This window comes from Tachypleus tridentatus, chromosome 9, assembly GCF_004210375.1.
Source record: "Tachypleus tridentatus isolate NWPU-2018 chromosome 9, ASM421037v1, whole genome shotgun sequence".
NCBI lineage: Eukaryota > Metazoa > Arthropoda > Merostomata > Xiphosura > Limulidae > Tachypleus > Tachypleus tridentatus.
In genome coordinates, this window is record NC_134833.1 from 85,306,527 (window position 1) to 85,330,134 (window position 23,608).

The 23,608-nt window shown below is 31.5% G+C and overlaps 1 protein-coding gene across 5 annotated transcripts in view; it reads left to right on the top strand.

The window, feature by feature from the left end:
• Nucleotides 1-4,165: 4,165 nt before the first annotated feature.
• Nucleotides 4,166-23,608, top strand: part of LOC143225663 (glycerol-3-phosphate dehydrogenase [NAD(+)], cytoplasmic-like) — a 30,307-nt gene continuing 10,864 nt past the window's right edge. For 2 of the 5 annotated variants that reach the window (XR_013013977.1, XM_076455479.1), the window contains exons 1-7: nucleotides 4,186-4,390; nucleotides 6,711-6,888; nucleotides 10,612-10,752; nucleotides 11,591-11,732; nucleotides 15,287-15,399; nucleotides 17,232-17,462; nucleotides 22,041-22,147. Coding sequence is in view for 3 of the 5 variants with exons in the window: in XM_076455479.1 (XP_076311594.1) it covers nucleotides 4,329-4,390; nucleotides 6,711-6,888; nucleotides 10,612-10,752; nucleotides 11,591-11,732; nucleotides 15,287-15,399; nucleotides 17,232-17,462; nucleotides 22,041-22,147 (974 nt within the window). In the remaining 2 variants the exon portion in view is untranslated. Of the gene's footprint in view, nucleotides 4,391-6,710; nucleotides 6,889-10,611; nucleotides 10,753-11,590; nucleotides 11,733-15,286; nucleotides 15,400-17,231; nucleotides 17,463-19,773; nucleotides 19,885-22,040; nucleotides 22,148-23,608 lie in introns of those variants that run through there. The other 3 variants (XM_076455482.1, XM_076455480.1, XR_013013978.1) reach the window with 3 other exon arrangements.

The window sequence follows — 23,608 nt, forward strand, 5'->3', positions numbered from 1 at the left end:
CATGTAATTGTAGCTAATTCTTATGAAACATCTGTAAGTTCTAAAGGAAGTTTAAAAGGAGATGACTATATAATAAAGACACTTTCCTTTATCAATGCTCATCTTTTTTTCAAGTGTTTATGAATTTGAACAAAGATTTTCTTTTTCCAATGTATTTCTCTTTCTTAACCACCAGGGGCACAGTTCTATGTCTACGAACTTGTACCGCTAAATACCAGGTTTCTATACCCGTGGTGAGCAGAGCACAGATAACCCTTTGTTTAACTTTCTGCATAGCAAAATAAAGAAATACTTTGTAATTAATTCATGGAATTTCCTGTTATCAGTTAATGACTAGTAGTTCTACATCACAATTCTTAGTCTCATATGTGCATATACGAGGTCTGTTCAAAAAATACGCGGACTGACGTCATAAAACAAAATGTACTTTATTTAGAAGTTACAGGTCTGGGACCCCTTCAAAGTACTCTCCTCCCCAACGGACCCACTTATCCCAACGGTGTTTCCACTTGTTGAAACAGTCCTGGTACGCTTCTTTTGTAATGTCCTCCAGCTCCTTCGTCGCATTTGCCTTAATCTCGGGAATCGTCTCAAATCTTCTTCCTTTCAAGGGTCTTTTGAGTTTGGGGAACAAGAAAAACTCGCAAGGAGCAAGGTCATGAGTAGGGGGGTTGGGAAGAACAGTGATCGAGTGTTTGGCCAAAAACTCACGAGTTCTGAGGGCTGAATTTCGCAGCAACGCGGTGCATCTTCAATTATTCAATCAAAATCTCGTAACAAGATCCAACTGGTATCCCACACTCTTCAGCAAGCTCCCTGACAGTCAGACGTCGATTTGCCCGCACCAGGGTGTTGATTTTGTCGACGTGTGGGTTATCAGTTGACGTGGAAGGACGTCCAGGACGCTCATCATCTGCAATGGACTGTCGACCATCCTTAAAACATTCGTGCCACTTGAAACATGCCGTACGTTTCATAGCAACATCACCGTAAGCCGTGTTAAGCATAGCAAAAGTTTCAGTCGCAGATTTTCGAAGTTTAACACAAAATTTCACAGCAAGTCGTTGCTCCTTCAGGTCATTCATTCTGAAATCCGCCAAACGAAGAAATCGCACTTCACTTAAAACCGCGTAGCTAATACACAAATGAAGATATCTGCAATCGGGAAATAGCGTCGTAATCAGCTTATCTGTGCGAACCTAGCGACACCAAGCGAATTCCCCTGGAGCCACGCAATTCAAACAGTCCGCGTATTTTTTGAACACCCCTCGTATATAATTGAAAACTTCGTTTGTGGCTTATGTAAAATTGCCTGCCTCCTCGTGCGGACCATTGAAAAGGTCTCACGCAGTTTGTTCGCTTACACACACACAAAATTAAAAGGAGAAAACACAAACGTAAAAAAAACCACCGAACCGCAAAACATACAGATAATTTTGACGTAGAGATTATAGAAACAACGGACCACGAAGTAGATCAAACAACTAAAATAAACAACTACGTCTACAAGATGTGTTTGTAATTAAACACAAAGAGCTATCTGTGCTCTGCCCATAACGGGTATCGAAACCCGGTTTTCTATCATTGTAATTCCGTGGACATTGCGGCGGGGGGCACAAGAATGCCAGAAAGTGAACGAAGACGCAAATGGCTTCATTCTGGTAACAGCCAAGAAAGAAAAATTTACATCATAAAAACCTAATATGATCAATCAAACAAATACTGCAAGTAAACAACTTACACAGGACACTGTAATCATCCAAGTAGATTCCAGCCAAATACAAAGAACCTCAAGTCGTGTTCGAAGTCAAGGGATGCAAGTCAGAGATTAATATTGCCATAATTAAAAGTCTAGCAAAAGAAAGCACTTTCATAAAGAAAAAGAGAGAGAGAGAGGTCATTGGCCTTAACGATTAAAATAATGGTGCTTGATTTGAAGCGTTCTGGAACAATTTTTTTTTCAAAACGAACGCAAAAACTCACCAATTTAATTAAAGTACCTGTGCACGAATCCTACTAGATATCCAGAGCAAGATAACAAATGGTATCATCCTCTTGTATAATACACTATATCATTATAATTGAACCAAGAGAAAATACTTCAATAGTTTATATGATAAAAAATGCTGGTACTAAATTTTGTTTTGTGTGTTTTTTGAACTAAATAATTTACGCAGGTCCTAATACCCATATTTTAGCTTTCATAACTTTTTCTTGACTGTATGAAACACTTCTAGTTGGAAGTCTAAAATACTATTTATAAAGCTGATGTTTATTTAATTCGATTCCGACGATATAGCTTTCTTAGCGTTTAGAAAAGCTAGAACACGAAGAATGCTTTTCCTTTTTTAAGTTAACTTAGATACTACACCATTAAAAGAATAAAAAACATTCAATTACTACAAAGTTTGAACTCAGACAGTCTGTTTCTTAAAATTATAACAAAGTATCTGTTGATCCATTTCGACTATTCCATCCTCTAAACTAAAATATTAAAAGTTAAAAACAATTTTAAGCATTCTCTTAAACTCCCACCTTTGCCAAAATTTGTGTCCCTTAATCCTACTGTTCTTGCCACAAAGTATAAAAATCATACATCAACACTGATAATTTCTTTTAAAATCTTAAACACCTTAATCAGATCTTCTTAACTTTTTTTTTAAAAGAAAACAGTTTCAAAGATTTTAATCTTTCTTCATATCACAACCCCAAACACTATTCTAGTAAACCTCTTTTGAACTCTTTTTAACAGTTCAATGTCTTTCCTAATGGGTGCTAGGTGGATAAGGGGCTCGACTTGTAATCCAAGGGACACGGGGTCGAATCCTCGTCTCGCCAAACATGCTCGTCTTCCAGCCGTGGTGGTGTTATAATGTTTCTATCAATCCCACTATTCGTTGGTAAAAGAGTAGCCCAAGAGTTGGCGGTGGATGGTGATAACTAGTTGCCTTCCCTTTAGTCTTACACTGCTAAATTAGGGACAGCTAGCACAGACAGCCCTCGTGTTGGTTTGTGCGAAATTTAATGAACAAACAAACAAATAAGCCTTCCTAAGGTAAGAGGCCATATGTTAAGTACAATGCTCCAAATTGGCCTAACCAGTGATTGGTAGGATGAAATTATAACCTATTAATACTTGTATTTAATATTTCAGTAGATACAATCTAAAATCGTATTTCTCTTACCACTAGCAAGAGCACACTACTTAGATGGCTTAAGAAACTAATCAAACATTACAAAAGATCCTTTTCTTTTATGACGCTGCTAAGATTATTTCTATCCAAAGTATAATTTAAATTATGATAACCCACATACATTATTTTGCACTTATTATACTTTAAACTCATTTACCATTTATTCGTTCAACTCACTAATGATTTAAATCCTTTCTTAAATCAACAGTATCCTTTTCACAGTTACTAACATCTATAGTCTTAGTATAATCAGCAAATTAAAGTAATTTATCTACCACTACCTGCAGTGCCCCTACCCTGGACGGCAGTTATATAAATTTGTGGTTAATGGAAGATTATCTTAAAATATGAAAAGTTGCCTCCCTTGTAAGTAATTAAAAATAAAACATAAACGCCGAATATCCCATTAAAAACAGCAAAACTTAAAATGCGAAACCGCGAAGTTACGTGTATTTCCGTGTGTACTCAACAAATCTTCATGTTTAATTTGGTGACGATTCGTCAACAGGAGCAATGTAGGGATAATAAAATACACACAAGAAAACGGCCCTAAAGCTTCAAAATATAAAATGCAAAACTGAAATTTGTAATGAACTTTCATACCAATTTTGGTGAAGATCCGTTTACACTCTGCGAAGTAGTTATATGGACATACAATAGACAACAGCTACTTCTATTATATTTATATAAATTCCATTATCTATGTCACCGACTTAAATCTTTAAAAAACAAACTGAGCCCTGAGGTACCCCACTTGTAACATTAATCCACATTTTTTGCTGATTTTCTTCAACAATCAACAGGGTACAGTTATTTATGTTATTTTACATGTTTACTTTTAAACAATGTTTGAATAATCTGCCATAGCTTTTATTTTAAGCCTGTGAAAACATCGTTATTTTTGAATAGGCCTCTAAGTTTGACGCCTTAGAGTATTGTTATTCTGTTTTTTAAAGAAGTCCTGCTATAGAGAAATTAAAGCGGCCTCTGTAGAGTAAATATCGTAAACACAATCTGAAGCAGACGATCGAAGCAGGCGGTGGTGTTGAGTGGTGGGTAAGAGAAGAAGCTCATATGAGATTGTAAACATTAGTGGAAGACTTGAAACTAGTGAAATATTACAATTACCCCAAAATGTGTGAAGTTGCAGATACATCGAAACCAAAAAGAGTCGCCATTATTGGATCTGGAAACTGGTAATTCAACTAATTATTTATGTGACACGTGAATCAGGAAAAGATGTTGTAATAATACTAATGCAAGGCTCATTGTGATAGCAATGGTAACGATAATGTTATTTTTGAACAACTTACCCGCAGTTAGTTTTAGTGCTAGTTTTAATCTTGCAAGCTAGAGATTTCAATAATTGCGTGATATTAAAAAGCATATAGTTCCTAAGTCACAGTGTTTTAAAAAGATTTACTACTTTTTCCCATTTTCATATGGGAAAATTTTCATATTTAATGTAAACTTGATACACATGTAACTTGTATATAGTAAATTGATGTATTTTGTCTGAAGAACTTATACTTTCGAAGATTACTGTATTTTCAAGATTTTCATCCAGTGGATAAAACTGTATTTTTGTAATTAAATATTTACAAATAACCAGTAAAGGTCTGAAAGTTTGAAATTGGGCAACCATGTATAAAAAATACTTATAATTCTTAAAACAAGAACTGTAAATGCATACAATGTATGTGATATTAACAAATGCAGAGAGTAAAAGTTCATTATTTTCTGAATGTTAAAGCCTTTAATATCAAAGTAAACAAATGTTTTAGGAAAACATAAAATAATTAAACTGTAATGTATATTTGATTTTAATTTTTTTATCCAAAAATATCTTCATTGATAGATATATCATCTTTAGTGTGAGAAAACTTCTAAGAACTGTGATGCTTTGTCATCATGAAGTGTGAAATATTCATGTCCTTAATACCCATTCTTTGTACCTATACACTTAGCCTTTCTACACTAGCCAACTTGCATTTCTAACTACACTAATATAGACTAGTATGTATTTGGCACATTTTCAGCTTCTGCTCTGGCATCACATTTTTGGCTTTCTCTCACATTTTTCTTTTTTTAAAGCAAACTTACTTGTCACAGTTATTTGATACTTTTTTGAATATATTTCATACATGTATTCATTAACTTGATGCTCACTTTAAAATTATACCAAAATGTTTGTTTAATTAAACAAACAATGCTTTAGGAATATATGTACTAAAAATGTTTAATTATTCATTTATTTATAAGATATAACAATTTAGTTTTCAATTGATATTATTATTCACATAGAAAAATTGTTTGCAAGTTTTGGTTAATAAACATGTACTATATCCTATTATATAAATGTTTTTGTTATCTGTCTGAAGTTAGTTAAGAAATTTCTTTAGTTCGGTATCTTCTAAAATAAATATTTCTAGCCCAGGTTCATGTGTATAGAAATATACTATTAATGTAACAACATAATTAACAATAACCTTTTCAAATAGTTATTTATTAAAGGTGTTTTATCTTAAAATTAATGCTTATTTTAAGAAGCACACATTTAAAATATGTTTACACAACACTGAACATATATTCCTTAAAGATTTTTCCAAACTATAATTCTATGAATTAAAGCTTATTTGACTTTAACTCCATGCTTTTTTAAAAATTCATCAGCATAGTTTACTTTATTTGTAAAAATTAATCCGCATACACACAACACTACATGTACATGTGAATGTGTGTGTGTTTGAACTATAAAGTCACCTACATCACTAGCTGTAGCTCATTATGTTGGTTTTCATACATGTGAAGTAATCTTAGATCGTTTACATACATAACAAACACAGCAAAAGCCAGGCTTTCACTTGTCTGTGTATTACAAAATATTGCTCTACAGTTGGATGGCATGAATACACACTGTAGATGTAGCTTTTTTTAATCTAAAATTCCATCAACTATTTCTAAGGTGTTTTGTTTTATTAAAGTTGTTGAGGTTCTCAAGGGAAATTTGAGCTATGTTTTATAAATAGGTATTTTATACAAAATGCTTTTAATCTTTACTAAAAGTCTACCAAATTTTGCAAAGATACACATGCTGTACCTAAAGTTATTGTGCAGATACTTAACTTGTGTAAATATGTAGTTGAAATTGTGTATATTTTACAGAGCTCAATACAAAAGGGTTAACTTGAATTATCTAAGAAAGAATAATTAAATATGTACCTGCTTATTTCATGCTTGAAAACTTTTAGGTATTTATATGTAAAAAAAATTTACATCTAACAGAAGTATGTTTTCAGTTTCATTAATTTGATCATCAAACTTTAAATAAGATTATATAATGTACGAGTTGTAATTGAGTACATAAATACTTTAATAGTTTTCACACACTTTCACTTATGTTTGAATTAGGTATGCTGAACAATTACTCACTGTTTAATCAAATACAAGTATATTTATTATGTTAAATAATAATTTAGATATACAGTTTGTAAGAATGACAAAACTGCTTTGCAGGGGCTCAGCTATTGCTAGAATTATAGGAAGTAATATTTTAAAGAATGGAAAATTTGACAGTACTATCCAGATGTATGTTTTTGAAGAAATAATAGATGGGCAGAAGCTAAGTGAAATAATCAACACAAAGCATGAAAATGTGAAGTACTTGCCAGGCTTTTCTATACCTTCAAATGTGGTAAGTGATATATTTTGTTTTATATTTGAAATAAAAAATGTAGACAACATTCTCAATACATGTATGAGGCATGTATTGCAGACTTATGCACATTATTGTTTTATGTTTATGACTTTATTTCTAAATGTAGGAATGTGTAAATTATCTGAAATAAGGAAATTTTTACAGCAAATTTAATATTTAATTTATTTTTCATTAAAAAATGAAGTTTTACTTCATACACATTTTATTTGATGTGATAAAAAATGTTGTATTTTTCATAGACAATTGACTTTTAAACTAATAATTTAAAACACAAATCTGTGTTAAAACACCTGTTGAAATAAATATTTAAATTAGCTTTCAGCCACAGTTGGAGGAAGCCATCAATATAAAGTAGCAGTCATTTATGGGAAGACACTTATAGCATTGTTGAGGGCATAAAACTGATGATCTGTAAGAAATATATAGTGTTAGAAGAGAAGATATTATTTAAAATCATGTTGTTAAAACTGTAAAAATATAATGTTTAAAGATAAGAAAGCTACAAGGAAGACTTTTTAAGCTTGTTATTCCTGTCATATTGTTCCAATTATGAAAAAATAATATTCTGATACAATATCTTACATAATATATTTTCTTCATGGTTACTGCCCTTTACATGCACTAAATTTTGCTTACCAATAGTCTTGCACTCTCACAAACTTCCACATGTTTGCATGAGACAGCTGAATTGTAGCATGCAAATTAGTAATGATAACCCTCCACCAGTAGAAGTACAACATACCATCCTAGCAAAGCTAATGCTATATTGTATTATTCAGTTTTCACTTCTTAGTTTGGTACTTCAGTGTTCAGGCAAATAGCTTGCAACTACTTTGTACATTATTGTTTATGGGTTTTTGAGCTTGGTTTTTCTCCACCTTCCTTCATTAAGTATTTTGCTTTAACAAATTTGTTTTTGTTGTTTACTTACATTTCCAAATTTACTTTTCATAGAAGTTCAACTGTGGTTTGTGTTGCCCATTTCTTTTAGAATTAATTCTCAACTTACTGTTAACATGACTTCAACTGACACAGATACCACAGCTCAACAACTTACTGTTACTGTGGCTTCAGGAACTACAGTCCATGGAGAGGAGGTTTTGGCTTTTGTCCATCATAAATGAGAGCTTTTTGTGCAGCATGAAGGTTCTCCTAAACTTCTACCAGTTTTTGTTTACCCTCTTTGTGGCAACTGGTAAGGTAAAGAGGATTTTGACAGGTTTTATTTTCACAACCTTTATTTGCCATGCAATCTCTATCTATGTCTTTAGACACATCTTAGCCTTTGTGTGTATTCCTTGGCATGTTGATACAAGTTTGTTAGACTTTTGTATGATTTCTCTCCTTCTCTTTTGTATGATACCTCTTCTTCTGATTACTTAGTTGTCCCTCCTTTTCCCAATATCAGGGTCTATGCTAATTGTTCTGGATCATTTGCATTTGTGTCCCTCATACCTCTGACGTTCACACACTGGCATGTCATTGCTCTATTCCTTGATACTCAGTATTTGGAATCATTAATTCAGGTTTGTGGTTTGAATCCCAATACATATATTCGTTTTTCCTAGGCCAAGTTTTTCTACCTTTGTTTAACCCTCGCCACCCTCCTTCATAACCTCTCCTCCATGCATTTACTCTTGGAGGCTATCAATTTTACCCCTGAGGATACTTGTGTTGAGGCTGCTCAGCACCATACTTCCCTATCTTCTCTTGCCACTTGTTTGTTGCAGCTTTCTCCCATTTCCATCCTTGTCTCCTGTCATTCTCCATCCTCTGCCTTTTCTGTATCTTTTCCATAGATTTTGATGATGAGTCAACATGTTGCTGAGTGTTGATTCTTATGTTTCAAACAGTTGCTTCATTTTCTCACCTCTCCTCTTTTATTCCTTTCTCCTGTCCACCTTCCTCTTCCTCAAGATCCTCTTTCCAGTCATGATCTTTCCAAGGTGGCTCAAGATATTCTTTTCAAAGATGCTATGAGACCCATTTGCTACCCTATTCTGGGGTTCTATTTTTGGTTATATGTCATCCCAAAGAAGACTGGAGACTGGTGTTTAGTCATAGACTTTTACAATTTGAACTGTTGCATAGACCTTCCTCTTCCATGGGTTCTCATCAGACACTTTCTGAAGGGTACTTATCCAAGTACATTTGCACCAGTCCCTCAACCATTTCACTGTGAAATTTGAGTTATTATGTGAATGTAGGCACGGTATGAGAAGTTAACATTTTAATAGACTGAAAATGCATTTCTTATATATATATTTACATACCCATCCACCTCATTTCTGTTTCTTACTTTTTATTTAATCTCAAAATGAAATTTGGGTTCTGCAGTAGAGAGTGAGTCAAATGTAATTGGAGGATGTCACTTCCTTATTGGTGAAGGGTTATGGCATGCTAATTTACAAACTACAAAGGTCTTATGACACATGGGAGTGCAAGGCTAATGATAAGCAAAAATGTACACATATAGAGGGCAATAATCATCAATAAAAGCTATTACGTTTGCAAAAGTAAGTATCTGTCAGAAATACATTTTCAATGTTGAAAAATGTTAAAATTTATACAGATTTAGAGATTTTGTTCTGCACTCAATAAACTAAAACAGGTTGATAACCTGTTATGTTACAAGTACTGACAATAAGTGAAATAAAATTTCAAAAGACAAGTAACCACAAAACTTACAAAAAAAAATTCATACTATGTTTTTCTATGTAGAGAAATAAAACTTAATGTCAGTAGGAATATTGAGGAGTAAAATGTATCAAGAACAAAATCACTTAATATCAAAAAACGTTTTTAGAATTCAAATATTTTACTCAAACCCTAACATTTAGTCACCTTTGATTCAGCATAGAAGATTAAAAACAGTCAATAAAACTATAACTCAAATGTTGACTAAATCATGAAATGAACTATAATGGTCAAATATTTGGATTTTACTTCCAAGTCTGTTTACTAATTATTATGATATTAATTATTTTATGCTTGTTCTTTAATGGTCACTCTCCTATATAACCCGGCATGGCTAGGTGGTTAAGGCACTCGACTCGTAATCTAAGGTTCGCAGTTTCAAATCCCTATCACACAAAATATGCTTGCCTTTCAGCTGTAGGAGCATTATAATGTGATGATCAATCCCACTATTCATTGGTAAAAGTTTAGTCCAAGAGTTGGCAGTTGATGGTGTTGATGACTAGCTGCCTTTTCTCTAGTCTTACACTGCTAAATTAGGGATAACTAGAGCAGATAGGTCTCATGTAGCTTTGCACAAAATTCTAAACCAACCAAACCAAACTCTCCTATATTGTAAATAATATGTAAAAAATTACTCATGAAAGATATTGTCATTCAGGTAATTACACCACATTATCAGAATAATAGTGAAAATATGTTTGTATAGTTTTTTCTATGTGGTTTTTTTTAATAAAACTTTTATTTTCTCTAGTTTTAAGTACAGGTAACAACTATTTTGAAATTACTATTCTTATTTGCTAAAATAAGTTTGTTGTTGGACCATAAATTTATCTTCATAAGTGTGCTACATGTTTTAACAAATCACTAAAAATTTCAGAAACTGATGTATTGTTACATATACAATGCTATAGAATATTTGTTATCTATGTGTTTTCATTTAGTGTTGATGTGTAGTTTCTGATTGTTAAACTTAAAACTCAAGTCTTTTTTTGGTTTCAGGTGGCTAACCCTGATATTGTTGATACTGCAAAAGATGCAGACATTTTTGTATTTGTACTACCTCACAAGTTTGTCAGACCAGCCTGCCAGCCATTGGTTGGGAAAATTAAATCTACGGCCATCGGTTTATCTCTCATCAAAGTAAATTAAGTAAAACTGGCTGATATTTAAATGTATTAAAGCACAATAGAAAATATGCTGTTGTGCCATGTTTTATCATTGTTTGAGCAGTGTAATACTATTGACTTTACACAAAATGTAAAGATATATTTCTATTTTCCTTTTATATTTGAAAATATATAGATTCTTTGAGATGTTTGCAAAGCATCATAGAACAATAATAGCTCTTTTCAGAAAGCAGCAAGTAGAAAGTAGTTTTTCTTTTTAATGATATTGTATCTTATTCATATTGAAAAGAGAGAAGGAACATTAGAAGAAATATGGAATAAGTTTTATAATGGTATAAAAAATAATACCTAATCACTAAATTCTGTCCTTAAATAATTTTGGGAAAGTTCAGTGCTGAATGATATATATTGTTCCACATTTTGGTATTATATACATATATATAAATAAATATTTACAACATTATACTTATTTTGATATTTTTGTTTCTATTACTGAGGCTACTTTTGCAACTTAATTTTTGTAAATTTATTTGCAAGCTATTTTAATTTCTTCAAAACTGTCAGTTTGTTCATACTTTTTATTAATTTGATCACAGTAGTTTCTCCATAAATCGTAATAATTTCAACAACCCTAAAATTTTGAATTAGTACTGTAGATAGAAATCTAAAAAAAAATTAAACAGACTACATGTATGACACTTATAATGAGTACAGCAAATTAAAATTAATATTTCCTTTTTTATACTGAATTAGCCTGCTTAAATGTTTCAACTGTGGCTTTGCTTGTGTGTATCCAAAAGTGGTAGTGGAAATAAATATTTTTGAATAATCTGTATTCTGTTTGTTCTTAGGGCTTTGATATTACACCTGGTGGTGGCATTGAATTAATTAGCAGTGTGATCAACAAATTGCTAAATATAGATATGGCAGTTTTGATGGGTGCTAATCTTGCTGGTGAAGTAGCAGCAGAGAAGTTCTGTGAGACAACAATAGGTTGGTTTCTAAATTCTGCATCTTAACTATATTATTATGTAATAATGCTTAGCTAAATTTTAGAGAGAACATTATTTAGCCACCTATAACATTCATACTTCAAGACATACAAAATTAGTAATAATTGTGCCTGAAATTCAGTGTGACAGTGCCTGAAAAGTAGAATAAGCAATAGAAATTATAGAATTTCTCAAGTGATATTCACAAATATAATGTATTTGCTAACAAAAATGTACTACAGATGTTTTACATATGTGAAACAAAGAATGGTTTCAATTTAGTATAGTATAAATATGTTAGTTCATGTGAAGTAAAATATGTATTTAATGATGTATTCAAACATTATTTTTAATTATATTATGCTTAGATCCCATTATAAGTGCTAACCTGACCATAGGTGCAACTTGTGAAAGACAGTCTCATGTACACTTACTCTTGGTGATTGTTACTGAACATGATGTATATTTTATTGCATAGTTTCAATTTCAATGTTAATATAAAAACATCATTCAAAATATATTCCACTTATTTCTTTATTTACAAAAGTAAACAGTGTAATTGCATATAGTGTGTATCTGTAAGGAAACCCTGCAACATGAAGGTAGAAATAGTTACTGCAGTAAATATACATAGATTTGTGCTCAAATTTTAACCACACACAAATATTTTGTGGATTTCTTTGTATGTTGTAATTGGATAAATGCCAAAGTTTTTGACAGTGAGTGTTTAGTGATTTCCTCATCCTTGTTGTGAGTCTAGAAGGCTTATAATGGAAACATTCAGCAAATTAAAAAAAGGAAAAAGTATATCAAACCAAGCAATTGCTGATGAAAAAGAGGTAGCATTATATATAAATCTGTGTTTTTGCATTGCTCGTGTTTATTTATGGCTGATCTCTTGAAGACCACTACTTGCAAATGGCATTAGGAAATATGTTTTGAAAATGAGGGTTAAGAAATGAATATTAACATTTGTCATCTGTATTTAACAGATATATTTATTTATTGGAATATTCTTTTGTGAAAAGTACTTTCAATTAAAACAGTCATCATGTCAAGAATATATAAGCATATAAATTATTTTTTGTACCACAGTAACTTGAAATAAGAAGCAAGATAATTAAGTTAATGTTTGTTTGACAAGTAACTGTAAAATCTTCTGATGAGGAAAACCTATAGTAAAGCATAAATTTATTTTGCTATCAAGAGTAAGAAAAAAGAAATCATACAGTAAGAGACTGATTTACAAGACTAACTGAGGATAAAGGTAGTGAAGAGAATATAAAATCCAGATAACCAGACAAAATTAAAAAAGAAAATACAGAATATTAATGCTGTAACTCTTTCAGGTAACTTCTGTTGCTTATAAGTCTAGAAGAACAAAGGAATGCAGTATAATATACACTAAATATAGGCTGCAGAACAGGCTGCTTAAATTTATAGAAAAAGTCTATAAATTTCTGTTTTAAGAGGAAAACCTCTTTATTTTTGCATCTACATCACATAAGCATTTCAAATAAACAAGTTGAACAGAATAACACCCTTCCCCTGACTATTTTGTTCTGGTGTCTTAACATTTGAACTCTTTAGAATGTGGTGGCCCATTCTCGTTCTCACCATCTTCATCTTTTTTACCTTTCTTTGTTTACGGTTTTAGTTACTTACTTTGTGATCAAAACTCAAAGACCAGTCTCATCAACATGACAATTCAACCATTCTTTGACATCATCTAATAATCCAAAGTTATAGCATCTAGGAATTCCTTGTAATGCAGCAACTATGTCTCTTACATTTTCTAATTCATCTCCACCAGTAACATCATCTTCAGTTTTTGAAATTTTTATTCCAAGCCTTTTGAAGTTTTGTGTTCCTCTCAGTAGCCCATCAATCAGCTAGCACATAACAGCATTCTTTGAGGTCAAGGCTTTAAAAACTATGTTGTTTACTTTGTTGTTATTACCTTCCAAAGGAGTTATCACTGTACAGAAATTTGAATGTTTCTATTACCCCTGGTCCATTAGCTGTATAACAGCAGCAATATTTTGAAGGATAAATGTAATCTTAAACACACTATCATAACATGTTAGACATTTGATTGAAGTGTGAGACAGTGCATCATAAAGAATTAACCTACATTTTTGTACTCTTTCACTTTGAAAATGAATTATTTATGATACCATTCCAAAAAATATTTTACCTTTCATCCATGCATTTGATTGATTCTTGAAGACAACAAACAGCATTTTAACATTTTTAAACATATGTATATATAGACACATATACCAACTATATGGTTAGAAGTTATGCAGTCATGCTGCTTGTTTAATTGTAATAACTCTGGCCATTAAATCATTTTCATCAGATATAATTATAGGTAAGCTAAATAGCTCTTGGGACATTGATTCCAAATATGTTTTTGGTTTTTCTCTAGCACACCTAATTTTCATGATGAGACCAATCATATTTAAAAGGTTATTGCAGTGTAGAGTGTATTCCTTTAGTTGATCCAAAGAAGATTTTCCTGCCACCCCTCTACATTAAGCTCAATTTAATGAAGAACTTTGTGATGAGTGAGACAAATTTAGGAGGGTTTAAATACCTTGTTGAGAAATTTCCAAACATCAGTGCCATGAAATTGAAGGAGGGAATCTTTATGACACACCAAATCAGGGAGGTTCTGCAGGATGAAGACTTTGAAGAAAGCTTTGATGTCTTAGAACTAAAAACTTGGCAGGCTTTGAAATGGATTTGTGAAAACTTCTTGGATAACTACACGTCTTCTGCAGAAATTATTCAATGCATATCAAATATGGGGCTGTTACATGTCTTTGAAATTACATTTTTTACATTCTCATCTTGATTCCTTACCCAAAATGTTTGAGTGACAAGCAGGAAAGGAACACTTCCATCAAGACATTCAGGTATTGGAAAATCACTATCAAGGTTTCTGGTATTCTAGCTGACTACTGCTGGATGTTGTAAAGCAATAGTCTGGACAAAGTGTACAAAAGAAAATCATACAACATTTTTAAATTATTGTACATTTCTTTATTCATAAGTAAGTACTTTGTAAGTTTAACTGCATGTATGGTGTGTATAATGTTCATGGGAATCATACTGAAAAGTGAATAAATTTGTAATGTTAACTAGCATAATGTGTGATTATTATATAAATTTTACTGAAATTAACACCAGTTGTATTTCAATAACTAAATGTGCTAGAAGAAAACCAAAAATGGATTTGGAATCAGTGTGCAAAATTGGTTTAGAAAAGTGTGCTTATATCTTTGATGAGAGAAAAAAGTTTGATTTTGTAAGCCAGTGTAATCAGAGTATTGCAAATTTCCATATTAAACCTGACTTCAAAAAATTAAGAAACACTATACAATTTAATTCGTGACCAAAAAAAAGAAAAATCTGAAAACAGAATTCTCTTAGAATGTGTTAAATCCATAATTAATATAAGTTACTTTACTCAGACCAGGGTGTTAATACAGATGTTTTTCGTCAAATTGCTTTATGGAATAATTTGTTTGTTTTGTTATTTTCACTCAGGTTGTAAAGACAAAGAAGCAGGTAAGTTATTAAAAGAACTTATCCAGACAGACTACTTCAGAGTGGTAGTTGTTGATGACATCAACACCATTGAAGTTTGTGGAGCATTAAAGGTAAATGTGGATATAAATAAAATATTTACTGTGTTTTATAGATTCCTTTTGTTTATGCCTCTCAGTGAAATGGCAGTATGTCTGCAGATTTACAATGCTAGAAACTGGGTTTTGATATCCTTAGTGGGTAAAATACAGATAGCCCATTGTGTAAGTTTGTGCTTAGTTCAAACAATTAAACAAATCTGTGTTCTAATAACTTGTCTGTCACTTGGTTGTAAAAACTGGTCAGAAAAAACTGAAACAAGATTAGGTAGTTAGTCAAAATATTTAGTCTACCTAGTCTTGGATGCTCTTATATTTAATTTTTAGTTTTTTATTTTTGTTTGGAATAAGGTAATATCAAAATTCATCACTGTACATGCTCGCATTTTCAGCTATGAATTGGTTATAATGTGATTGTCAATTTTTCTGTTTGTTTGTAAAGAGTAGCCCAAGAGTTGACAGTGGGTACTGCTTACTGGTTGCCTTCCTTGGGGTCAGCAGTCGTTTTAATTTACACAAGCACTGAAAATAATGCTGATATGTATGTGAATGTATGCTACAGAATAGTTATTAAAATAATATACAGTTTATCTTATACCTGTTATTGTTGTTACATGATAAGGAATCAATGAGAATAAAAACAGTAAATATACATATAAATGCTAGTAAAACTATCATATATGAAGAAGTTGTTAATTTGAAAATTTTCACTTGCTCTTGGATGTCCAGCACATTATTGGAATACAATCTATATACATAACAGGAAGGTCAGAGTTTTGAGATGAGTTATTTAATTTCAATTTGACATTAAATATAAATGCATATCAAATATTATTAATGGTGTACTATGTGAATTATTGGACAACTGAAGTTGTTTGCTTACATATTCTTTTTTTGGCTGTTGTTGAATGTAAAAAAAAAATACATAACTAGGTATATGTACTTAAAATGTGTAGGTTAGATTTAGTAACTTCACATGAAACTACTTTTGGTCAAGTACAAATAGCACATCATAATTTTAAGTTCTTTCATTGAATGGAATGTTTAGGAGAATTCCAGATATGCACTAAAAACACTATTTTACTTCAGAAATTATGTTATTGTTTCTTATAACTGGGCAACTAATGGAATTTGATAATCAGTTAATTGTTTGGCTTGTTAATAATTTACATTCGACAAATTGATTATTCATGCTTGAGATTTGGATTGTTAGTGTAATTAAAAACTAATAATTGCAAATTCTAATTTTGGTTAGTTGATTATTTTCATGAGTTGTAACATTAGTAGGTCTTGTTGAATGACATAAAATCAGTAAAAAACAGCCAAAATAAATCATTGTGGCAATATTACTTTGGTTTTTGGAATAGTTGTAAACATTAATTTTGATTAATTGTTTATTTTAAATTATATTAAGCAGTGTGATTGATGCTGAAAAATAATTGATTAATCAAGTAAATTACCTAGTTCTATTCTTAATGTCTGATATTGTGTTGAATAACTGTTTGAAGGCTTTATGAACTTGTACAGTAAACTGAATAATAGCTTATTGAAAATATCATTTGTGATTAGGAATATAAACACAATACTGTGTAAATTTGTGGTAAAATGCAGCTAAGTATAATCTCATTAGTTTGCTTTATGTGCAGCACTATGCTTTTGGCCATCTTTACATGTTACCTGCATAAGAATATCTCAAAATTAAATTACATCAAAAATGCAAATATAGATATATTTACATCAATTGTAGTTTGAGAAAAAGCTTTTCATTATATATTTTTTTGTTTTATCTGAATCATGTTTCTTCCCCATTGGAGTAATTGCTGATAATGTACATGTGTATTTTGCAGAACATTGTTGCTTGTGGTGCAGGGTTTGTGGATGGCTTAGGTTATGGAGACAACACTAAAGCTGCTGTGATTCGTCTTGGTCTAATGGAAATGATAAAATTTGCTGATGTTTTCTATCCTGGTTCTAAATTAAGTACATTTTTTGAAAGCTGTGGGGTGGCAGATCTAATCACAACATGTTATGGTGGTAGAAACAGGAAGGTTGCTGAAGCTTTTGTTAAAACAGGAAAAGTAAGGAATTAATTATTGTTTTTTAGTAATGCTGTTACCCACAGATAAACATATATAAACCAATGAATCTTGTAATTAGTAGATTTTGCAAATCAATTAATTATTAAACTCATTAATTGTGTATATTAAAAACAATTGATTATTCTCTAATGAGATCAGCCATTCTATTTTTAGCATTTGAAAGAAAAAACTAAGATATTTACAAACTACGTTACATATAATATGATGGACATTATCATGTCAAAAACGTATCATGTATGTAGTGTAGTAGGAACCTGTAACTAACTAAAAGTGTAATTAATACTGTTCCATCTTTTTCTCCCTATAAATTTTCTTAAGACTACTTAAAATAAATAATCAAATTCTTCATTAAAACTACTTATTCTAGATGTGAGATGATAAAACTAAGACTTGTCACAGAATGTGATAAATAATGAATTGCTCAGTGAAAACAAGTTCACTCCAGTCTTAGAAAAACAGATAGTAAAACATTTACTATTTGACAAGAAAACATGATGATACTAGGTGACTTCTTTCTATATCTTGCGATGATTTAACATGTAAATTGAAGATTTATATAGAATATTGAAATCTGTTAACACCAAAAACATCTTTTATAATTACTGACATTTCATATTTTTCTTTTTTTCTTCCAATTCTGTCATCCTCATGAAAAAATGTAATTTTATAAGTACAAAATCATCATAAGCTTTAAGCAAGAAGTTGTTGATACAACTGGTGGTTTAGAAAAGAAGACATTTAAATGATTAATATATTTCACAATCTAAGCTGTAGAAATACATATAAATGCTGAGAAATCAGTAAACCAAATGTATAGCTCATTGTACTATGTAAGAGTGTCTAAGGAACACGTGATGAAAGTTATATTTATCCTTTCCATATTCAGTGCTACCTATCTATATAGAGCTAGTTGTAATTAAATTGGTTCTCTTTGTGTAAGTAGGTTAAAGATTTAATGATGTTATATATAGTTACTGTTATTAGGTCTAGTAGTTTCTGGCAAGCATAGTTAAATGAGGAAGTCATTCATCAAACAAAATGAATATTAACTTGCGATGACATATTTTATCAATGCAGTCTTACCATGAATAACACTGATTACATTTCTAGATTGTATTAAATGAGCACTGTGCTAAATTAAATGTAACCAGAAACACTAATTTGGATCAGTTGATTATGTTCTGGACATTAATCCATGTATTCAATTCTCATAGGTGTTTGATTATATTGATTAACTGAAATTCTTTCTCCCTCTGCCTTGTCTGATCTTGGTGAACATTCAAAGTCTTTACAAACTTTTCAAAACTCAAACCATCATTAAGGTAAAGTTTGGTTCTGACTCTGTCATAGTTGGTCAGTTACTTCTGTTTTAGCATTCTAATGGCATCATCATACTGTGCTATCAATATACATACATGAACATTTTAAATTATTTCGATTGTTAATGGTATGAGAGCTGAAAGTAGTCGTTTGTGACAGTACTGTACAGTTTTTTGTATTGATTACACATCTTGAACAACTTTTGAAAGGATTTACTGTACTTACTCATGTGTGACTATGTTTTACTTTAATCTTAACATTTTAAATCAATTAAATGCATAGCATGCTAACCTCATGGATAAAATGGGAAAATCAAGGATTTCCTGTTTTTATAGTTTTAAAATATTTTGAAATTGCCGAGTTTTATTTCGAAGAGACATAAAATCAAACTACAAGAGCAACAGGATATTATAATTCATTTTCACACTAGATACCTTTGAACTTTAATAAAGGATCTCTTCTTATGCTGTGCTGTGATAAATAATTTGATGAATTTACTTAGACAAATAATAGAAAACTAAGGATTTTGTACAAAGTTTTATTGCAAAGATTTGTTCAGTTTGTCCTGTCATATCTTGTCTCATGCATATACTATGTTTACTGTGGCATTTCATTTCTACCCCTTTAACTCTTAAACAGTAGTTGTCTTCAGTTGATGCTGCTACCTACGACATTTCTGTTGTTTAGGGGTTAATAAAGTTTAACATAATTGTCTGAATTGTGGGAAACAAGGATTTGATTTCTTCACATGAAACAGTTTGTTTCTTTTAGTGAAAATCATTTTGTGTTATTTACTTCAAAGTATATTAGATCTTGCAGTGAGCAGTAATTGATTCTTAACTTTTTGTTCATAATTTGAATGATTGGTGTGAATATAAATTTTTCATTGATGTTAATTTTAAAATTTTATTTTTAGTGTGGTATGTTTGTTAAGTTTTTCATTGTGATATGTATTTTCTGTATGTCTTAGTGATCTTTAGCACAAATACATTTTTCTGAATCATGAGAGAGATACAACAACATCGAACAAACTGTATATACGAGGGCTGTTCAAAAAAATACGCGGACTGTTTGAATTGCGCGGCTTCAGTTGGTTCCAGGGGAATCCGCTTGGTGTCGCTAGGTTTGCACAGATAAACTGATTACGACCCCATTTCCCGATTGCAGATATCTTCATTTGTGTATTAGCTACGCGGTTTTAAGTGAAGTGCAATTTTTTCGTTTGGCGGATTTCAGAATGAATGACCTGAAGGAGCAACGACTTGCTGTGAAATTTTGTATTAAACTTGGAAAATCTGTGACTGAAACTTTTGCTATGCTTAACATGGCTTACGGTGATATTGCTATGAAGCGTACGGCATGTTTCAATCTGATGCCATAAAGATGTGTGATGTATAAAGAATAAAATGTAACATCATAGTTGATAGTTTGTTACATACTTACTTTGGATCATGTGGTTGAAATGTCAGCACAGTTTTTACATTGCTGATTAGTTACAAGGTATCAGAAAAGAAATTATTGAGGCCTCTTTTTTTTTAAATAGAAAACGATTAATTTTGTTATAGTTTGTTGGTACTGAAAGAATCATATTGTTTAGTAATACCAAACTTTTTCATGAATTGTATAGCCATTAGACTAGCAATAGTTGTCTATGGTAATTGTATAAACTATGTTGTGTAGAAAAGTGTAAAAAATGAATAAAAATGCATTGTTCTGTACAATGTGATTTTAGAAAACAGCAACATATAACTGTTATTTTAATTTTTCTCATTAGTATAATTAATATTTAATGCATTATTTAAAAAGCAAACACTTGTGTTGAATGAATCAACTGAACAATAATCCAAAAGAAGTGAAAAGAAAGACATCAGTTGTTAATAAATATGTTCCTATTATATTTGTGTTATTTGCATGTTTCAAGGTTGATGAATATTGTGATAATAAAGTTTTTAATATATACAGTTAATGTGGCAAATATAATAAAACATAATCATTAAAAAATCTGTCTGTCACACTTCTTGTTTTAATAACTTTTATATTTCAATTATTTTTATTAACATGATAATTATTTATTTTGATATATAATATAATGATGAATCCTCAAAAAATGATAGTAATTTCAAGAATTTATGACACAGTTTGTACTGAAGCATGGTTTTAGATTCTACAGTCTATTTATATATAAGGCCCTACTAACTCCTCACAAATCTAAGACAGTGTTGTTCATTGTATGAGAATGTGGTGCTACTGTGATGTATAGGAATGTCATTATTGAATAAAATCAAACTTACGTATTCAGTTTCAATTGTTAGTTTCAGTCAGAATACAGATATATTTGTAGGCAGGTGTCAACTCACAGGTCCAGTCATAAGGTAATCATCAAGCATCTTGTGCAAGCATTTACACTGTTGTTTTTGGATTTTCTTTTTGCAGTTTTTAGTAACTGTTATTATTTACCTTCTATAACATTTTCAATCAGTTTATTATCTTAGATTAAATCTGCAAAAATATCACATTATAAGAGTGGACTTCTCTAATATTATTCCAGCATGGCCAGGTGAATAGGGTGCTCAGTGTGTAATTTGAGGTTGTTGGTTCAAATCCCTGTCAGACCAAACATGCTTGCACTTCCAGCCATGGGGGCATTGTTATGTGATGGTCAATCCAACTATTTATTGATAAAAAAGAGTAGCCCAAGAGTTGATGATGGATGGTGATGACTATCTTTCCTCCAGTCTTTCACTAATAAATGAGTGACGACTAGCGAAGATAACCCTCACGTAGCTTTGCATGGAATTTAGAACAAACAAACTAACTAACTAATTGTTGCACAGAAATCAGTTAATACGAGAATAGCTCACTACTAGGATTAGTGTGAAACCAAGGTCTAGTTTTGTGATAAATCCACAATCTATATTGATTTAATGAATTTTTATTTTTATTCAAAATTTCAATGATAGGTGTGTGAAAAATATAAAGTTATTTAAATATTGTTGAAAAACAATTGTAGATATTGTAGTAAAAGTATTTAAAGACATTTTTTGTGTTGATACATTAATGCTGCTAATGTTAACTTCATTATTGTTGGAAAACATAAATTGATGATATTGACTTGATAAAGGAGATTATTAAAATATTTAAACTGAGCCTCAGTTAGATATGTAAAAACGTTTTACACTTTTAAATATGAGAACATTTATTCAAGCTATAAATCTTAATGAAAATTATGAATTACAGAGAATTGAAGAGCTAGAAAATGAGATGTTGAATGGCCAGAGAATGCAGGGGCCTCAAACAGCTGAAGAGGTTCATATCATGCTTAAAAGCAAAGGAATGGAAAAAAGGTTCATTTTGTATTTACTTTTGATATATTTTATTGTGTTAAATAACATTTTTCTTATTTTTGGGTTTAACCAGTTCAGTTTGTTTCACAGTAATGATTCATGCCATGTCCCTACAACTGGCCATTGTTTCATTGTACTATCCAGTCATAAAGATATTGGCTTTTGTCATCATCAAACTGAATAGTGTCTCTTATTCAGTTAGCAACTAATCAATACACTTGTTGTATCCCCTGAAGGACTTTGGCTTATTTTGCCCTTTTCTCCCATTGGGCCATCTGTCAATTTTATATCTGTAGTGCTCAGGTTTCTCATTATCTATTTGGGAGATGACTCCCAAATTATGCATCTCTCTTAGTTTCAGATCCATGGTTTCTTTGTTGTTGAGACATTAGAGGTTGTAATGCTATACTGGCTTGGATCTATTTTACCTTGATTTATCACAGGGTTTTTAGTAGGGCCCCTTTTGGTGTCTTTGTCTTTGATACAGTTACAGAAATTATTGGACCTCTGGTGTTGTTAGCTCACTGAAATTCCACTCTTATAAATATTGTAACTGTTTGTCTCTGTTGGAGCCTCCTTTGCATTCCCTCAAAAGAAAAACAAATTCACGACCTCTGATTTCATATTTCCCTATTTTCTTCCATTTTCCTTAAACTTCTATGAGTGACCAGCATTTTTCAGAAGCAATTCAGTATTTCCACTGACACTGGGTAATCAAACCTGTTCCATATTCTTCCTGGGGATTTTGTTCCTGCCTTTTTGTTGTTTCCAGGACAACTGGATATTAGCTGCCAGTAATCAGTTGTTCTCACTTTATCCTCTTCATATTAATATCCCAGTTTACCTTGGAGTCTTTCTTTCTCTGATAAAGGTGTTTTCTTCTAGGCTGTGGGTATCATCTGTGGATGTCTCTTATGCTTACCTTGTATGAAAACATTACCTCTTTCTCCTCCTCTTCTTTGGTATGCTCCTCATGAGTTGGTTAATTAATTTTAAGGCCTTCCCTTTGGACTTGCTTCGACACCTTGCATGTTTGTTGAAACTACCCAGGCTTTTGCACATCATCACCATGCTCAATGGCTGCAATTTCCTCATTATAATGCCAGCTGGCTTCTTTCAGACTGAAATCAACTACCTTTAGTCAGCCACTACTTTCTGTGATGGCTCAGATGTACTTGTTGGTTAACATGTAGAAGTTTTTTCTTCTGACCCAATCATTGTGTTGTCCAACTGAGGATCTTTTTCAACATAAATATCTGTTGAGCTCTGCCTTCTCCTTAATGATTTAGTTAAATAGAATTTTAAATCACCATGCCCACTCAGCCCTATCACTTACTGCCTGCAAGGTTTTAAGCTTTTGAAGATTTGGTCTTCCATGACATCATTGTTCCCCCTCAGTCATATCCATTTATGATCCCTTCAGAAGGCATTTCACAAACAATAGAACCTTGATCACGTTTG